This window comes from Phycodurus eques, chromosome 5 (genome assembly GCF_024500275.1).
Source record: "Phycodurus eques isolate BA_2022a chromosome 5, UOR_Pequ_1.1, whole genome shotgun sequence".
Taxonomy (NCBI): Eukaryota; Metazoa; Chordata; class Actinopteri; order Syngnathiformes; family Syngnathidae; genus Phycodurus; species Phycodurus eques.
The window spans coordinates 17,445,753-17,463,415 of record NC_084529.1 but is presented as its reverse complement, the minus strand read 5'-3'; the positions used below and the strand labels follow the sequence as shown (position 1 = coordinate 17,463,415).

General features: G+C 43.0%; 1 protein-coding gene across 2 annotated transcripts; it reads right to left on the bottom strand.

The window, feature by feature from the left end:
• Nucleotides 1-681: 681 nt before the first annotated feature.
• On the bottom strand, nt 682-15,419 carry ticrr (TopBP1-interacting, checkpoint, and replication regulator). 2 transcript variants are annotated; one of them, XM_061677813.1, is made up of 21 exons: nt 14,375-15,419; nt 13,788-14,025; nt 13,302-13,534; nt 12,756-12,993; nt 12,463-12,604; nt 12,198-12,322; nt 11,897-12,100; nt 10,792-10,937; nt 10,592-10,686; nt 10,358-10,451; nt 10,073-10,155; nt 8,972-9,202; nt 7,325-7,412; nt 7,100-7,172; nt 6,867-6,998; nt 6,677-6,767; nt 6,508-6,566; nt 6,149-6,420; nt 2,894-4,922; nt 1,980-2,108; nt 682-1,067 (listed from the first exon to the last, which is right to left on the bottom strand). In XM_061677813.1, exons 1-21 carry the CDS (start codon nt 15,038-15,040, stop codon nt 967-969), a joined length of 5,469 nt encoding a protein of 1,822 aa, XP_061533797.1. In that variant the 5' UTR covers nt 15,041-15,419; the 3' UTR covers nt 682-966. The 2 variants fall into 2 exon arrangements, with proteins under 2 accessions (XP_061533797.1, XP_061533798.1); XM_061677814.1 differs by having other exon boundaries at nt 12,225-12,322.
• Nucleotides 15,420-17,663: the final 2,244 nt, after the last annotated feature.

The following is a 17,663-nucleotide window of genomic DNA, read 5'->3' as shown; positions in this document are numbered from 1 at the left end:
CAACAACAACTATTTCCAATTTGTTTTCATTTATAACAAACCAGTCATTTGTAGTTAATTACTCATTATTCATCAAATTGCTTAGTTGAAGTTTTAAATGACTAGGGCAATTATGGTATGAGGCTAATGATTAGTAACAAACCAGCCACTTGTAGTTAATCGCAAGCATGTCAGTACAGAAATCAAATGTGTGGATTTGTGCTCCCTGCAGTCACAAGAGTGGGAATCATGCCAGGCCACTCCTTCCCATTCGCGACGTGATCTCCTTATCAAGCCATCGGGACCCGAGATCAAGGTTCAACATTGTATTTCTGCAGGGAAGTGGACATGATTACGTGGGCGCGATTAGTGGAAAGCACGAAGACTAAACCACTGACAAGAGATGGTTAAATATTAGAGCAATAGTAAAAGTTAGATTTCAACATGAATGACGATGTCGTATGTACACTGACTATCCCAAGGCACACCTGGACCAAAGTCCATTATTAGTGGTAGGATTTAAAAACGCAGTTGTGTAACGACTTCATTGAAACTGCTCTACATTTCGCGGCACTTACAGGTAGTAGTGAATAAGATAATATATGCTCATCAAACAAATGGACAAATATACTCAATTGATTGTGAAAACCAGCATTTATTTACAAGACTGTAGAATATTTACATTACAAATAAAAGCTTCAATAGTTCCATCTGACTTAAAATCAGTTATAGCATTTGAAAAACAACTATCAATAAATAAACATTTAGAGGACACTGAAAATGAAATCAATTGGTCCATAAATATGTTTGAATTTAAATACATAAAAAACAGCAAATGTTAGATCAGATTAAAACGAAACGGTGAACAGAAGGGACATTCACGCACGACATGTTTGAAGTGCTGGCTTCAAAAATCCTTTGCAAGTGCCATCAAAAGCAACAACGGACAAAGGACGAAGTCTTTTAAGAGTTTCCCTTCTGGACGCGTCAGTGAAGCAGCCTCTTCCTGCTGTACAAACGTCTGGTGGGCTGGCTGAAGGGAGAGACGTCCCCGTCCACTTCCGTCCTCCTCTCGGCTGCTACTTCGTCTACAAGAATCGGCACGGCAAGATTCAAGTCCGGTCGTCAAGTTGATGTTAGAAGCGCAATCACAAGAATTGCAACATTTCTGTTTCGCACTTTTAGATGAAATGTGAGCTTTGACTTTTTAGTGGCACATGTTAATAGGTAGGTTCAATGGAAAATTTATATAAGGATTGATTTCTGTATCGTCATATGTTTCACACGTGCGGACTAATGACTGATTGAGTATGCTTGTGATTGGGGAATACAGTAGTTCCTGTCACTGGCGGGAATTATGAGCAGTTCCAAATAGCAGTCAGATTTAGCACAAAAACCTTCAGGCTTCTACTGGAAACCTAAAAAAATGTCATGAAAAGCCATCAAGAACATCAAAACCTTATTTGGGGTTAAGCAAAGGACCTTTAAACGGTGGCATTTAACATGAGTTTGAATGTGATTGTTGTAGTTAATTCAGAACGCAGCCACATCGGTTATATGATGGTGTGCGTACTTTTGCAACAATACTTACAAATTACTTGCCCTCTAGTAAATTATTTTCTTTTCTATTTAAACTGAGTCTCACAGGTCACACTAAAGGTGGATTTAAAAAAAAAAAAAATATCTTGGTCTCATTTTTCAATATCACAAAAACCTGACATTTGAACAAGGGTGTGTATACTTTTAATATCCACTGCATATGCCCTGCAATTGACCCGCAACTAGTCCAGGGGTCTACCTTGTCTCTCGTCAAAAGTCAGCTGGGATCAGGTAGCGTTTGGGAAGCACTGGACTAAGGCGCGTTCCAATGTACAAATTTAGGTTACGTTTCCGCCTTAAGACAGAAACTCTGCCGTAAACCGAGGACCCTTTGTACGCCTTCAATCTTGTCACAGAAACACTTCTCAGAGCGGTTTAGCATACAAAGTAATACGTGTTACCTTTAAAGCAAGGCGTTCTCCTGCTTGTGGAACCAGGGTTTCCCTTGAAGAGCAGCGGAGACCGAGTAAGGGCCAGAATCCCACTGGCCGTGACCTGCTTCCTCACCGCTGAGCCGGGAGGCGTCATTGCTTTTGAAATAAAAAAAAAAAACTGCAGCTCAATATTTCTCTTAAATAAATGTTAATTTTTGTAATTAACTGTTAGAGCTGACAGACAGGTGAGATCTTTGCTATACAGTGAACCCCTGCTAGCCCTGCAAAGCAAAAATCTGCGAGTAGTGTGGGTTTAAAAGGCGGGGCCTGGCCAGGTGAGTGAGGTGGGCGTCAGCGAATGAATGAGTGTGTAGCGTTGGCTAGCTAGTCTGTGTATTGATTGAGTGACTTGGCGTGAGTTGTGGCCATCGACTGCTCATGTTTGAATGTGCTTCCTTTGTATTTTTTTTACCGTTTGCTCAAATAAGCGATCTCAAGCACACCGGCAGCTGTGTATGCCCTTCAACACTTGCGGGGGCATTACAATATGTTCTAACTAGTGATGGTGTGCTACCGTACATTAAATTAGCTACCTTTATCTTGCCAAGTATGAAATTATCCCAAACTTTGAACATTGTCTTTGAAGGACTCTCTTGCGAGCCAGGAGGAAAGAGTGGAAAAATGACCCCTGCAAAGCTGCGGGACAGAGATTTTGCATCTTTTTGTAATCAAATTACTGGAGTTATTCGATTAATCGTTGCATCTCTACAACTCACTTCAACATTTTTCCTTGACACCAAGATGCCAACAGATTGCCGCAAATCGAGCAGTGAACAGGCAAATATTTCAGTGACTAATGGAGCATCCACACAAAAAAAAAAAATAAAATAAATTTTAACGGCGAATACGCGGGGGTTCACTGTATTATCATCATTGCTTACTGGGCAGGATGTCTCCACCTGCAGCTGTCCACATCATTTCTTCTTCTTCTCGGTGAGGATCAGGTGCCATCCAGTCGTCCACAGGAGAGCGAGGAGATGCGTCTCCTCCAGGCGGACGCGCTTGTTTCAAAGTCAAAACTTCACCCGTGGCTTTGATGCCAGGCTCATCGGCGTCGTCCACATCTGACAACCTGCTCACTCCAAGTTCCACCTCCTCCATCGGATCGACCTTCCGGCAGCGATCTTTACCCCCAACCGCACCCATGTAGGCTCTCTTCCTCCGGGGCCAGCTGTTCAGGTTGTCCGGGGTCACTTTCCCGACACTCTGAGGGGAAGGGGACAGGGGGAATATGTCTGGTATTGCCATGGGTGACGTTGCAGTGGGATGGCGTGTCGGGGTGTAGGACTGGCAGATGTGGGTCTGAACCACGCCGCCTTTTCCGGGCGTGGCGTGGGTACAGACCGACGGGGAGACACAACCTGGATCTCTGTTCTTAGGGAAGAACGCCAATGGGCTGTCCAGCTGAGAAGGTTTAACAGCGACTAAAGGGCTTTGAGTTCCCAGTTGAGGACTGTCCTCAGTGACAAATTCGCTTGCGTTCATGGAGTCCGTGCGTTTGAATCTGAGTTTGGGAAGTCCAGATGTTTGTATTTCCATTTCTACCTGATAGGAAGTGGATTTTGGCGTACCTGCGCTTTTTTGCTGCCGATGCCTGGGTGCGCTTCTGGGGGTTGAGAACCTCGGGAATTCATTAGCGTAGCCCAAACGTGCAGCCGCCTCACGCTGCTGGCGGTCGGGCGTCTGCCGGAAGCCATAGCTGCGACTGGGCGTACTTTGTGCCTGCATTGGTGCTTTGGACGACGTGGCCTCTGTCAAAAAGTCTTCACTAGATTTTGAAGGCTTGCGGGAATAGCTAATATTCATCTTGAGGGCTCCGCTAAACTGCGTCTTTACCACGGATGCCTCCACAATGTCATTACTGTCGTCTGTGGCGGAGTTGAGCTGTGACGAGTCCAAAAGCTGAGTACCCGATTGAGAACTCGTCTCACTTTGAGATGTTTGAACACTGTCAGCCTTTTTCTCTTCCGTTGACTGCATGTTGCTTTCCAGAACCAAAGCAAATTCTGTATTTGATATATCAGTAACACCATCATCAATCTGGGATCTTGAGTTTTTACGAGTGGTTTTAGCAACTTGACCAGACCTTGTGTTTATCAGTGACTTTTCTGGAGACACAAGTGTATGGGTCAGTGAAGCTGACAAAGCTCGCTTACAATGGGAAGGAGTCTTTGGACTTTTACCAGGTGTCCCTCCAGACCAAGTAGCCACTTGGGGAGCTGGGCTGGGCGACTTTGTCTGAGGTCTAGTGGTGGTTTTAGGCAAGGGACTGTATTCTCGTGTTGGTGAAAACTGGAAAGGCGCCATCTTTAGTCTGTTGTTTTCCGGTGTCAAAATGACACTTGTTGGTGAAATCCTTTGTAGACTTACCTGGCAAAAAGAAGTACATGGTGATAGACAGGTCTTCTCAGAGGTCTTCAAAGTTTCAGTTTTGTTGCTGGCGCGTTTTGCAGGGCTGTTGAACTTGTTAGGCATTTTCAACAATCTGGGTGAATTACGAGATGCAATGCGAGGCGATTCGGGCATCTTGAAAGTTATGGCATTGTCTGACACGATAAATTTTTGGGGGGATGGAGACCAAGTGACCACCTTTTTGGGAGTCCTGGCAGCTGAATGTAATCCGGAGGTAGAGGCAGATTCCAAAGTCTTGATAGGAGTCCTGAGAATTCCCCTTAGAGGACTTTGCTTAGTGGGTGTCTCTACCACAAAGATCTTTCTGGCAGGCGATCTGAAAGGAATGCCCCTCAGGGCCATACCAAATTGTCCAGTGGGACTCTCTGCGTAAGGGTGACCATGCAGCCTGGAAGAAGATGGAGTTTTGGGGGTTCCCGGTGTTCGAGGGGTTCTGGGACTCTCAAAAATGGCTCTTCCGCATCTTCCAGGTCTCTTTTCCGGTGTCTTATTAGGACTCTACAGAGGGTAAGAAATTGGTGTACAATGTTAGAAATTCTAGCCTTTAAGAAGCATTTTTTCTATACAGCGGTACCTCGACTTACGGATGACCTGAGTTATCAATTTTCCGAAATCCGAGTGGACGCTCGGCTAATTTTTTTGTCTTGAGCTGCAAGCAAAAAATTGTAGTCACGTGTGCTAGCTACGGTGGCAGCGAACTTCACAACAAGTGTTTGCCTCAAGTTAGGAGTGGGGGATATATAGACTATACTTGATATATCGCGCATTGTTGCACGTGAGATGTATAAAATGACTATATTGTGACTATCGAGTACAAATCCTCACGTAATGTTTTCTTCTTTCACTCTCTGCTGGTGCGCCTCTCACATTAAGCAGCACACTCTCCCGGCCCATTCTGAAAACTCATGTGCGCATGGCTGTTTTTGTAGCAGCTTAAAACCGAATTTTCATTTTCATGCCCAAAATCCAACTGAACTGTCTGCTTGACTCATTATATTGGTGTCATTTTATTGATCAAAGGGTAGATTTTAACATTGATATCATTATTTACAGGTGAAATCTGAATATCTACATATATATCGTGTATCGCGATATAGCCTAAAAATATTGAGATATTGGTTTTGGGCCATATCGTGCAGCCCTTCCTGAAGCTGTTTATTGCCACTCCCAGTTGAAGTTCACAGTAAAATTAAACATAAAACAAAGAATTACATGTGTATTTAACCAAACGTTGCCTGAAGTCAGCTAGCTTAACGCTACAACTCAATGAAAAATGCCACAGAGGAGCTAATAAAACTAGAAGCGATGTCGCTGTAATTACTTGTACGTATGCCTGTAACACGTAAAACTGCATGTCTGTATGTATTATATTGCCCATAGTGGCCAAAGCACACACACCAGAATGAGCAGCAAGAAGGAGCAGCACTATGTCCATTGAATTATCATGACACACAAACAGTTAAATTATTTATATTCAAATAAATTATCTTACTACTGTATATTTTCATACATCACAACACAGTAAAGCTAAAGTGCTATTTTCTTATTACAAATGTTACATGCTTTGTTGTTGTTGTTTTTTTTTTTTGGGGGGGGGGTGCTGGAACGGATTAATAGCATTAATGCCAAATAACTTGCGATACAAGTGTTATGAGTTACGAGCATGGGCATGGAACTAATTAAACTCCTAAGTCAAGGCACCACTGTAAAATGAAAATATTGACCTCAAAGACACTGGAGTCAGTCGACAGCCGGGTCCTGCTGGTCCAGGTCGACCCTGTAGAAGTAGAAGGGCGACTGGGAGACTCAGCGGCCCCAAAAAGAAGCCTCAAGGGAGATCGAACTTTTTTGACGTCACTGCTCTTGCCTTCGCTAAGAGTAAGCTGGGAGGAGGAGAGCGCCTTCTCCAGGTTGCGAGAACGCGGCTGGGAACTTGGATAAAAGGTGTTCGAGTGTCTCCTGGCAAACGTCTTCATCCTCGGGCTCCTTCTGACCTCTGCCAAAACAAGAACATTAAAATTGTGTATTTGGTCTAATAAGCGCCAATGGAATAGCAATGGAATACAAATGTTTCACTTCATACCTTCTACTGGTTTTATTGGAGACTCTTCCACAATACAATCCTCATTTGGGAGGGAGCTTCTATGAACGCAACACAAAAATATATTACATATAGCAGTCTAACTGGGCAGACGGTTCACGGGAAAACTAAAACTTTTAACCAAATAAGTCCATTGTTTAACGACACATACCTTCCCATTTTTTGTCGTAAAAGGAGCCGATTGGACACCTGCTTGTGGTGGGGTGTCTCACACACTTTTTTTGTTATGAGTCTGTGCCTCTCTGAAAAAGGAAGAATTACAATATTTATCTTGTTATTATAGACGTGAATAAAATCTAAGTTAATTGCTGAGACTACTGGGTTTTGGTTAAGACTTTTACCAGCCGACTCGTGGGATCGCTTGCGTTTCAGCTCCTCCACCGCAGACACAGACTGGCTCCGTGGAAGTTTGGCCTTCTTTGATGGAGACACAATCTCTTGGTTGAACAAGTTTCTTCTCACCTTGGTAACTTCTGAGCCAAATCAGATAAACAGACTGTTCTTTGAGCAATCTGAAAATTTCCCTTTCTTGCAAGTATTATAAAGCTTGAAATTTCAGCATAGTAACTCATACCATGTGTTTCTTGCTTCTGAGGTTGTGGTATAGCGACTGTTTTTTCCAGAGCTGTACACACTTTTGATTTGGACTAATGGAAACAGAATAAAATGGAAGTAAGTTTAAAAATAAATAAATAAATTAAAAAAAGAAGCTGAATACCTCGTAGCAGATTCTAAACATGAAAGTTTGATTACAACACAAATGACATGACCGATGTGTAATTGTCTTGATGGGTCTTACAGCTCGTGTTGTCTTTTTAGGCATCTCTATCTGACGTAGACTCTGTGAGGATTCGGTCATACTGCGATGACGAGTCAGCATCCCGCCCCTAAAAAAAAATAGTGCTGAAAATCTTACAAAATGTATAACAATCTTTTTTTTCTGCTGTTCAGCTGTTAGGTCAAGCAGAATGGAGAATCTGGAACCCTTTTATGCCTTAACAGTTTTACTGTGCAATGGAAAATTTGTTCTGATGCATTTAATGATAGTGACGCTAATTCAAGTTGGAAGGTTAACCTTTGAAGAAAAGTGGTCGTACTTCCAAAATTATTACCAAAATGTAGGCTTTACACGATCAGGATTTTTGGGGCCAATCAGCGAGTTTAAAAACCGATAACCAATCACCGATCCGATCACAAGATGGAGCAATGTGCCTATTTAAATGACCTCTTCATTTACTGTATATACTTGTGAACTTAATTGCTAAAAAATTATATTTACAATAAATAATGTGTCTTTGTTTATCTATTTATGCCAGTGAGGCATAGTGACAGACAGAACAAATGAATGGTCTTCTATTAGATGGTACGAAGTACATACAGTAATTAATGTATCCACTTTTTGTGACATTTTTGTTTGTTGGTGTGCCCTGAGATTTTTAAATTGTAAAATATGTTCCTTGCCTCCATAAAGGTTGGAAATCACTGCTCTAGTCAGATTGTGTATTCTAATCAGTCAGGTCAACCCAACCTTACAACATGACAGAAATAATGGGTGCGAACTTACTGTAATTAAATTACTTTATTGTAATTAAATTACTTCACCCATACTGAAACTTTAGAGCATGATTCGACAGAACGGCGGTATGTTTACATACAACCGTTAGTGCTAGGACTAGATTGCTAGGCTACATAACGTTTTGTTGCCCGCTTGCGAGCCGTATCGTATTAAACGCACGTGAACATACCTCAAGCAAGCCTTAAACTAACGTCCTCACCTGTCCTGAGCACCGGTGACCACTAACACACGTTTTTCCACATTTTGCCCGTATAATACAGTTGGCGCGATCCACTCTTGTTGTCGTCGCCACGGTAACGAGTGTTTCTGGTCGCATTTCACAAGATAAAGCCCAATGATCGTAAAAAAAAACGTGATGCGGTGGTATCGGAATACAATATTTTATTGCAGGAGTCTGACATAGTGCAATCGTAAAAGAGCAAATTTGTCTTGTAGTCTGAACCGGGCATTACGTGTTGCTTGTCTCAGACGTGTTTCCCACACCGCCGACATGTTTTTTTTTTTTTTTTTTTTAAATAACTTTATTGCCGTCAGATATTTACATTACTACGTCAAAAGAGACGCGACAAGGCTTAAAATAAACTAGCTTTTGGATTTGAATATACTGTGCACGATGGCGACGCGACGTGTCTTTTGCGGAGCCGATCAATGACGTAATTGATCGGATTGGCGAATTAGCCAATCAGCATAAACTGCTAATTATCGGCCGATACCTATCAGGCCGATAAAATAGGTGTAAAGTCTACTAAAATGTGTTAAATGAGTCAAAGGCCTACCCATTAATGGTCACCATATTTGTTGTATTTACAATATGGCCATTTTAACATTGGAATAGGAAAAAATAAATAAAAATGGGCACCCTCTTCTCACCTCCTCTTGTTAGCAGAGCGATTCCGTAGGTCCTGCAGGCGATCGCTGCAGTTTGAAAGCGAGCCGTGTGCAGAGAGGCGGGGCGAGGAGTCTGAAGGAGAAACGCTGTCCTTGGTGACCGACTCGTCACTGAAGAAGTCCGTAGGAAGGACGGCTACCAAGGCCTCGGGGAGCTGCGTACCCAGGCTGTGGTAAATGTCGGCGAGGACTCTCGGGATTGCTGACAAGAACCTGTAAAAGAGAATTTGAGTTACTAACTCTAAATGGTGGAAGCGAAGTTCACAACGAGCAGCAGATATAGTAAACAATTCTTTCAAAGAGGCACAGTGTTAGGTTCAAGCTGTTTATCGCCATTGTGTTGTTTCAACATGAACAAAATTATACTATGTATTTAATCAAACCACATAACAAAAGGTACACTAGCTTAATGCTAACACAATGCAAAGCGCATAGATGGGCTAACAAAACTAGCATCAATGTTGTGATGTTATAAGCCTACAAGAAATGGATATTTGATCACAAACGGTGTAGCAACACACATAGACTGACAATGCAACCATGCGCACAGGCATATTTTCTTTATCATTTGCAACAAAAACCCGACTAATTTTACTACAGCTTACGGAGTGAGTTTTGAAACTTTTTTGTGTATAATGTACATCTATTATGCTGCTCGCTGGTGGCCCAGGTGCGCACACCAGAAGGAGCACAATATCGATGGACATTGAAGCATAAAAATCATGATGCAAATGGTTTAATTCGTTACATTCTATTAATTATGATATACTGCATGTTTTAATAAAGCACAATACTGAAGAGTGCCATTTTTCTTATTGGAAAACATGTTATGAAAACTTTTGATGGTGTTTTTGTGGGGCTAGAACGGATAATGGCATTTCCATTAATTCCAGTGGGGAAAGATGAGTTGAGTGTTTTAAGTTACGAGGGTGGTCAAGGAACAAACCAAACTCATCAGTCAAGGCACCACTGTGTCGCAAATAACCTGCCTCCTTTCCAGAAATAGATATTTGTGGTGTTTTTTAAATCCCGAATTGTAGAAGTGGGGAGGGGGAAAATAATCAAGATTCTTGAAGCACTTACACTGGCAGGACTTCATCCTCAAGGAACCTAGCGAGGCACACTGGGTCTTTTGTTAGGGATATAATTCTGAGCATTTCAGCCACCTTAAGAACACAAAGGTTTTGTATAAGTAACTAGAATCAATGGATTGATTAACATTGAAATGGCATGTCTGTAAGAATATTTGATTACTGTCAGTATAACACACATGACTTTCTTTTAGGAAATAAAAGTCCTTGTTCTGAAGCTTTGATGTCATAGCTTCATGTTTATGTAATCTTTTCAATAGAGTAGCACTCTCTCTACCTCCTCTGCCATCTGCTCAGCATGCAGCGCATCAACCTCCCCCGAGGAGAAAAGTCTGCATAGCTCCAACCTGAGCAGCGCCTGGAGCTGACACCTAGTGGAGACAAACATGCATTACAAGCATGCGTTTTATGGATTTTTATTCCTTGAGAAGGCAGTGTAAGGATTAATGACACAATGTTTTATATGGCAGCTTGTGTGATTGTTGAAGCAGACAAATTCACAGACACTCACTCTCTAACTTTGCTCTCCAGAGTGGTGCCGTAGCCCTGCCTGATGGATCTGCTACTCTTGAGTAGGTGCTGTTTGGAAAACTCAAGTGTCTTGACCTGGGAGGGAACCATGCAAAACATTTTTATGGAAGAGCAACCAAAGAATGTTGTTCCTCACATCCAAAATCAAAATGGTGTAAATGAAATAAAAGTATGTCTCACCTGCAGCTCGGATTCTGCCACAAGGAAGGTTTGCACAGCTGTCAGAAGCTGTTGACAACCACTGGGAAGAGATGAGTTTCTGTCTGCTATGCTCTTCTCATAAGTGGACTCCACGTGAGACAGCAGCTCAGCTTCACTGGTGAAGGCTGCAAAGGGAATTGAATACATTACATTAATTACGACGATACAATACGAAGAAATATCCTGTCTTTCTCTTGAATTATCTTGAATACCTTAAACGAAGGCTGCGGAATGTGGCCTTAAAATAAAATCTCCAATATTATACGATAATTCCCCTTTGGCTTATTAAAAAGTAAAAGACAATGATCTCTGCCATTAGCTTTATGTAAATTAGCATTCCCTGTATAGTTGCGATTCGCTACGAGTGGATTGACCTATCCTACCCTCATTTATTTGCTGAAAAACTCACCTAGTCACCTATTGTTTTTGTGCTCAACAGTTTTAACAGAAAGGTATTCCTTTGGCACCATATTGTGGCATCTTGGTGCAAAGAAACTATGTTGAAGTGAGTCGAGGAGCTTCTACATGTAGTGCTATGCCGCCATCTTATGGTGTTTACAGGCAATTACTCGGGTTTTTCGCTTTTTGTAATGGGGCTCGGTCCCTATCCTCTGAAAATAGCGGCAGTACGCTGTGTTTGGTGTAGTTCTTCTCTCTGACCATGAAATTGCATCAACTTCATCATCTACAACTCTTTTTAAAGTTTTATTGAGGTACAATTTTTAATTACATTCCATTCCATGTGAAAATTATTTTGACTTGAATCATTAAGGACAGTTTTTATTTTAATACTGTATATTTTAGCAGTTGTTAATGTTCCAACTGTATATAATGTTACAGTGGCATATAATACAATGAAATACACTTTATAGAAATAAAGCTTCTGCCTACTAAACTATAGTGCTTTCATGGTGGTGGTACGTAGTGAGCCAAGTTTTTTTTTTTTTTTTTTTTTTTTTTTTTTTTTGGTGGTAGTTGGCATAAAAAGTTTGAGAACCACTGCTTTTATCCTAAACGACACACAGAGAATGTGAGATTTGGAAGTGTGTACGTATGTGTGTTATGTATTGAAAGGGATACTGACTGATGACGTCGGCTCGCCTGGCTTTGTTCTTGTCGCTCGAGCGTCTCTTCACTGGTCTCTCTGCACCTTTGCTCTCCGACGTCGCCGGCTCCGCGTCAGCCTGGCTCTTCTGGGCCTTCACGTTGAGCCGCGCCACGTTCAGCATCTGCAACGAGCGGCTCATGGTCTTCATCTTCTGCTTCACTGGAGTACGCTGTGTGCCTCCTGTGGGGGTGGGGGGTGAATAAGAGCATTCAACATTTTGCTTTAGTTCCATGTGAACTGAATCAATCGGCCGAATTGGTTGAACTGGCTTTCTTACGATTCTTGTCCCTCTTGTTATCGTTACCGTTCGATGCCTGATACAGATCTCCCAGCTCACTGATCAGTTTTGCCTGCGAGAGAAACGCCTCCTCCTCTTGTTGGTCAGGTGCCGCATGAAGCAACCTGACAAAGAGAGGAGGTTATACAGTTATACAAAAAGTTTAAGCCACTGTAACATTAGGTACAGTTTGAACATTCAACGCAGTGATTCTTCGTGTACCACACTTTGAGAAGCACTGAACTACATATTTTGTTCTCCTTACCTTAATGACTCCATTAAATGGGAAGTGACTCCCGAGTGATCCGAATGAGGGAACCAAGTCTCCAGCAATCCCACTCTTGGTGAGCAATGACCAAGTTCCTGCTGGGCCCACTCGGGAACCACATAAGGACCATTTGGCTGCTCTGAGAAAGAATAGAAACAGGAAACACAAAAATGAGCCGCACTTGTATTGTTGTTTTCAATACATTTGATCTCCATGCAGCATACAGTGTGATGTAATCCTACAGGATGCTCAAACATCAGCCAGCAACAGAATAAATATCCTATCCTTACCATCAGTGCCGTCTTTATCTTGCTCCATCATGTCATATACGATGCCCAGCACACTGCTGACTATTTCGGGTACGTCAGCTGACATCTCAGCTGTGCTGGTAGTGGAAATGATCTCGGTGTTGTGAAGGTGAGGGTGCTGAGTGATGGCAGGCTGGAGGACGGTGAGCAGAGCAGAAAAGTTGGCCAAGGGGAAGAGGACCGCCGAGGACGACTGGCCTCTATGGCACACCTCACCAAACTGGGGAGGAACAGAAATGATCAGTTAATTACTTATAAAACTGGGTTAAAGTGACACATAGAGCCTGATTTACTAAGATCCCAAATGGTGGGCGCAAAATTGCTTGTTCACTCACTAACAGACTGCGCCGGCATCAGGTGTTAAAGAGTAGTGACGAGACCGCCGTGTTTAAAAGAGGGTTTTGAGCTTAAGGTAGCTCTTATGGTACCATGGAACAGCTAAGCTGCCACATCTGTTTGCTTGAGCAATCAACACAGTGCCAGTTTTTGATTTTAGTAAACCAGGCGCTTAGTATTTACATTGCTCACCATTTGCAGCGAATGCGTAGACAGCTCCGTTAGGGTGCGCTTGAAGGAATCAGCTGCTTGCTCGCTGGTGTCGGCGCACTGAAGCAGCCATGACTCTGTGGAGGTGTGCGACAGTGACGAGGAATCCCAACCCTGCAGCACACCATTCAGATACACATCCACGCCCTGGGCGAGTGGCCCCTGTCTGCGGGACACCGGTTCTAAAGTCACAGCACAGCTCTGGGCAACATCACCTGAGAAAGGGGAGCAGAACCACTTTGTATGATTGTAGTACTCACACTGGTCATATTACATAGTGTCTTATTAAGTTTAACATCTATACGACACGAGTATAATTAATCTACTTTCTGTCTAAGTAGAGAAAACTACATACTGTGGTTTGCTCCACAAAAGTACCGTAGTACATGAGAAATTTCAGACAAATGTCAGGACTTTTCACTAGCTCATCCCCATTTCTTAAGTAGATGAGTCGGAAAACCTATTCACCTTGGTCCATCCGCAGAGTGCCTTCTGAGACAGGGAAAGCAAGGCGGTACTCCCTTTCAGACGACAGCAAATATCCAAGACTGGACCGGAATGGGAAACTCTCTCTCCCGATGCTGTTTTCCGTTTTCCCAGTGCAGCAGCGGTTCAACAGGGCCACCGTGGGGATCACTTTGCCGCGCGCCTGTGCCAGGACCTGGGTCAACTTGTCAAAGCCCAGGTGATCCCCACATTGCATGTCCTGTAACAAAGCAATAAAAATGTTCACTAGACCACAAGGAGGAGCTCAGGTTCAGATGCTTGAAATGTCAAGCACCCTATCACAAATTACAGAGGATGCATAAAGTTAACATCCACCCATTCATGTTTCTGTTGTGCTTGTCCTTATTAGAGTCATGGGTGAACTGGAACCTATCTTAGCTGACTTTGGGTGAGAGGCCGGATAAACCCTGGACTGGTCGCCAACCAATCGCAGGGCAAATAGAAGGTAAACACACAACCGTACTGACTTCAGGTTGATCAAAGACTGCAAACGGAAGATTATGATGACGACACCCCTCTTCTAAATCCACTGTGGGTTGGTTACCTACATGAACGTGCAACGTGCTGTCCACCCAGTGCAGCAGAACCTGCCTCTGCACCAGCATGTCCTGGATACTTTTGGATAGAATGTGTTCGGACACATCCGCATGGACGTCAAGGTTCCCCACGCAGAGGTAGTCCATCAGTTGCGTCCAGCTTCGTGGACATTCTGACACAATAAACACCACATTTCTGCCCTGGCTTGCAAGGTGGTCCTCGTCCGGTAATGTAGGCTTGCCAGCTTGCTTCGTCTTCCTGGGCCTCAGGGACAGTTTGGTGGGAGAGGTGATGTCTGGACGGTCCCATTGGAAGTCGAGCAGGATTTCTTTGACGGCGTTTTGCACGGAGGCAGACTGGCTGCACTGCTGGGACGCGCAAAGTTTCTCTTTGCCGTCCAGCTTTGCATCGAATTCTAATTTGAAGTCCTCGAATGTTTTGTGGCGAAGCTCCTTGAAGTCCGAGCCCCTCGTTATGAGGCTGGCACCGCGGCCAGTTTTAGACTGGAAGAATTTGTAACCCCAGCGCACTTTGTCGAAGCCATACTTGTAGCCGAAGTGCAGCAAAATGTGCAGAAGCCCACGTTTCAAGAGATCATTCCTGACTTCCAGACGATCGCTTGACTGTTGATCTACGTAATCCACGTCGACAACAAAAACGAGGTTGTGTACAGCCATTCCGTCAAACAAACAGCGCCTGGCTATTATCTTCGACGACACGCCATTAAAACAAGTCACAATAAAACTGTACCCAGCGAGCTGTCACTATTCAAGTAAATCCATTCCTTGTACGAATATGTCCGCCATTTAGTGGAAATGACATTTTCGAGAAACGAATGTTGACGCTTCTTCTAGCCCGCTAGCGTCTTCGTTACCACGACTCACTTTGACATAACGGTACATTTTCTTCCATTACAGGTTCACATGTTCCACGTTTGTCGTTCAACATAGTCCGTATGAAATAATTGCACTTTATTTACGTTACTGCCACGAAAACGTTATTCAAGTTAAATTCACTATCGCAGTTGCTCGGTGTTCGCCATTTTCTCGCCCTCGTAAATTCTCAACCGTTCGCGCTCCTCAAACGAGGGCCCGCCTCCTCCACGGTGGTTGGGCAAATCTGAAAATAACAACAACCTCATTGGTCCAAAATTGGGAGCTGACTATGTAGCGATTCGCCACATGTCAGCTGCCAAAGTCTAATTGGTTGCATCTACCATCTGTAACGTTGCCATGACTGTGCGGGGCAACAGGCGCCCCCCCGTCTTTAACTTTTAAATAAGAAATAGTTGTGACGTAATATAACAGACTACACGCTAAAGACACTTCATTGTACAGTTACAAAATAAAACGAGTTAATCTTTTTCAAATTATACTCATTATAATCCCTCACGGTGAAATGTTAATGTTCACTTTGTTTTGTTTATGTTAACAGAGAGAGAGATGGGTAGCTAGCTAGTCAGCTCGATAGATGATCGATAAATATTCGTACTGAGCAAAATCACCTCCACAATCAGAACCAAAACGAGAGACCGTGTACTAAGATGGTGCAAACAATAACAAGTAAGAGGCACATCTTACCGAATGATGTAGGATGCAATTGGTGGAAAACAAGGAAGTGAGAGATGAGAATAAATTTCTTCTTCATTTTTCCTGCCTCCCCAACCAGTGTAGAAAGTAGTGCAATGCAGGCAAACAATATGGGCTGTGTCAATTGTTCATTTTAGTATATAACAGCGGCCGCTAAAAGAATAGATGGGCCGCAAATGACCCTGGGGCCATAATTTGGATACCACTGTTTTAAAACGTTTGCCCCATAGCTGTCTTCATATCAATCCTGGATATTAAAATGACCTACATTAAAGAAAAATGTTGCATCATTTTTCCTAAAAACATCAGTGTATCAATCTTCAAACTGCGCATTGACTTTGTTATGGATTGTAAACAAAAGGTACAAATTGCATACAGAAACAAATGTCTCTAGATTGCTTAATACCCACACATCAAATTGTTAAATTAAACAACCAAATTGTTTTTTGTTATCTGCCTATATCTGAAAATGTGTCTGTGAGTGAGCCTTTCTACACTTTGCTAATTTACATCATAACAACTGCCACATTGAGTTTCTACACCCATGACCTGATTGGCTAGGATGGGAAAATATCCAGAGTCACTTTCAAGTGACAGCCAGAGTCTATGCCAACCAGAACTACACTGCCTGAAACACTATGATGCATCATCCCACATCCCCCACGGCGCATCGCTTGATATCACGTAGAAGCAAAAAGGTAAGCCCAGCTGTATAGAGTTTTGTTGGCTGTGCAGATTAGCATTAGCTTCTGATAAGGGCACTTAATTGCGATTGAATGGCAACCAGTCAACTGGGATAGGGTCCAGTGACCCTCAAGCATGAGAAGCGCTGTAGATGACGGATGGATGGATGTGTGTTTTAAATGTGAAAGCCACAGAAATAAAAGTTGAAGAAAACAGCCCAAGCACAAGCGGGTCAGCCACTGTTTTGCATCCATAATCACTTTTTTCTTCAGCGGCAGGGGGTGATGAAGAGCTTAGAAAAGAAAAGAAACAAGATGGAGGCGGAAGGTGGAGCGTGTCCAATGTTTGGCACCGCTTGTTGAGTCTCACCAGGCCCCTTCCCTCAAAACATGGCAACAGGATGTAGGTTCAGCGAAAAAGCAGTAAACCGACAGCACACACAGACACTGTAGGTGTGGATTTGTGCAAATACTGTACATCGCAGGGCCAAAGACGGTCACTGGAAATAATTCATGATCCAAAGCAGCTTTTACATGTTGTGTCGATAATTGACGTAGTAGCAAGGAGTAGGCACGGGGAGAACATGCAAACTCCACACAGGCGGGGCCGGCGGACGACTGCATATGCGCATATGCCTCACAGTTCCGAGGACCAGGGCTCAAATCCCGGCCCCGCCTGTGTGGAGTTTGCATCTTCTCCCCGTGCCTGGGTGGGTTTTCTCCCATCAGTCACACACACACAGTGCATTTCCCCCGATTTTAATGGTCATTCAAAATGCTATCAACACTTTATATAGCCAATATTTAACTCCAGTTTATCATTTTGTAATAGTTCAAATTGTCTAAAGCATGTTAATTGTTTTAATCTTCACATCAGTGTTGAAGAACACATTATTATTATTAATAACATTCCATACCTTGGCATTCCCACATACCATATTAAACTGCAGTTCTTTGCTTCTCTGCATCTGCTAATCAACATTTCACTTTGAGGGTAAGAGCATTCATATTATAGTTCAGAATATTTT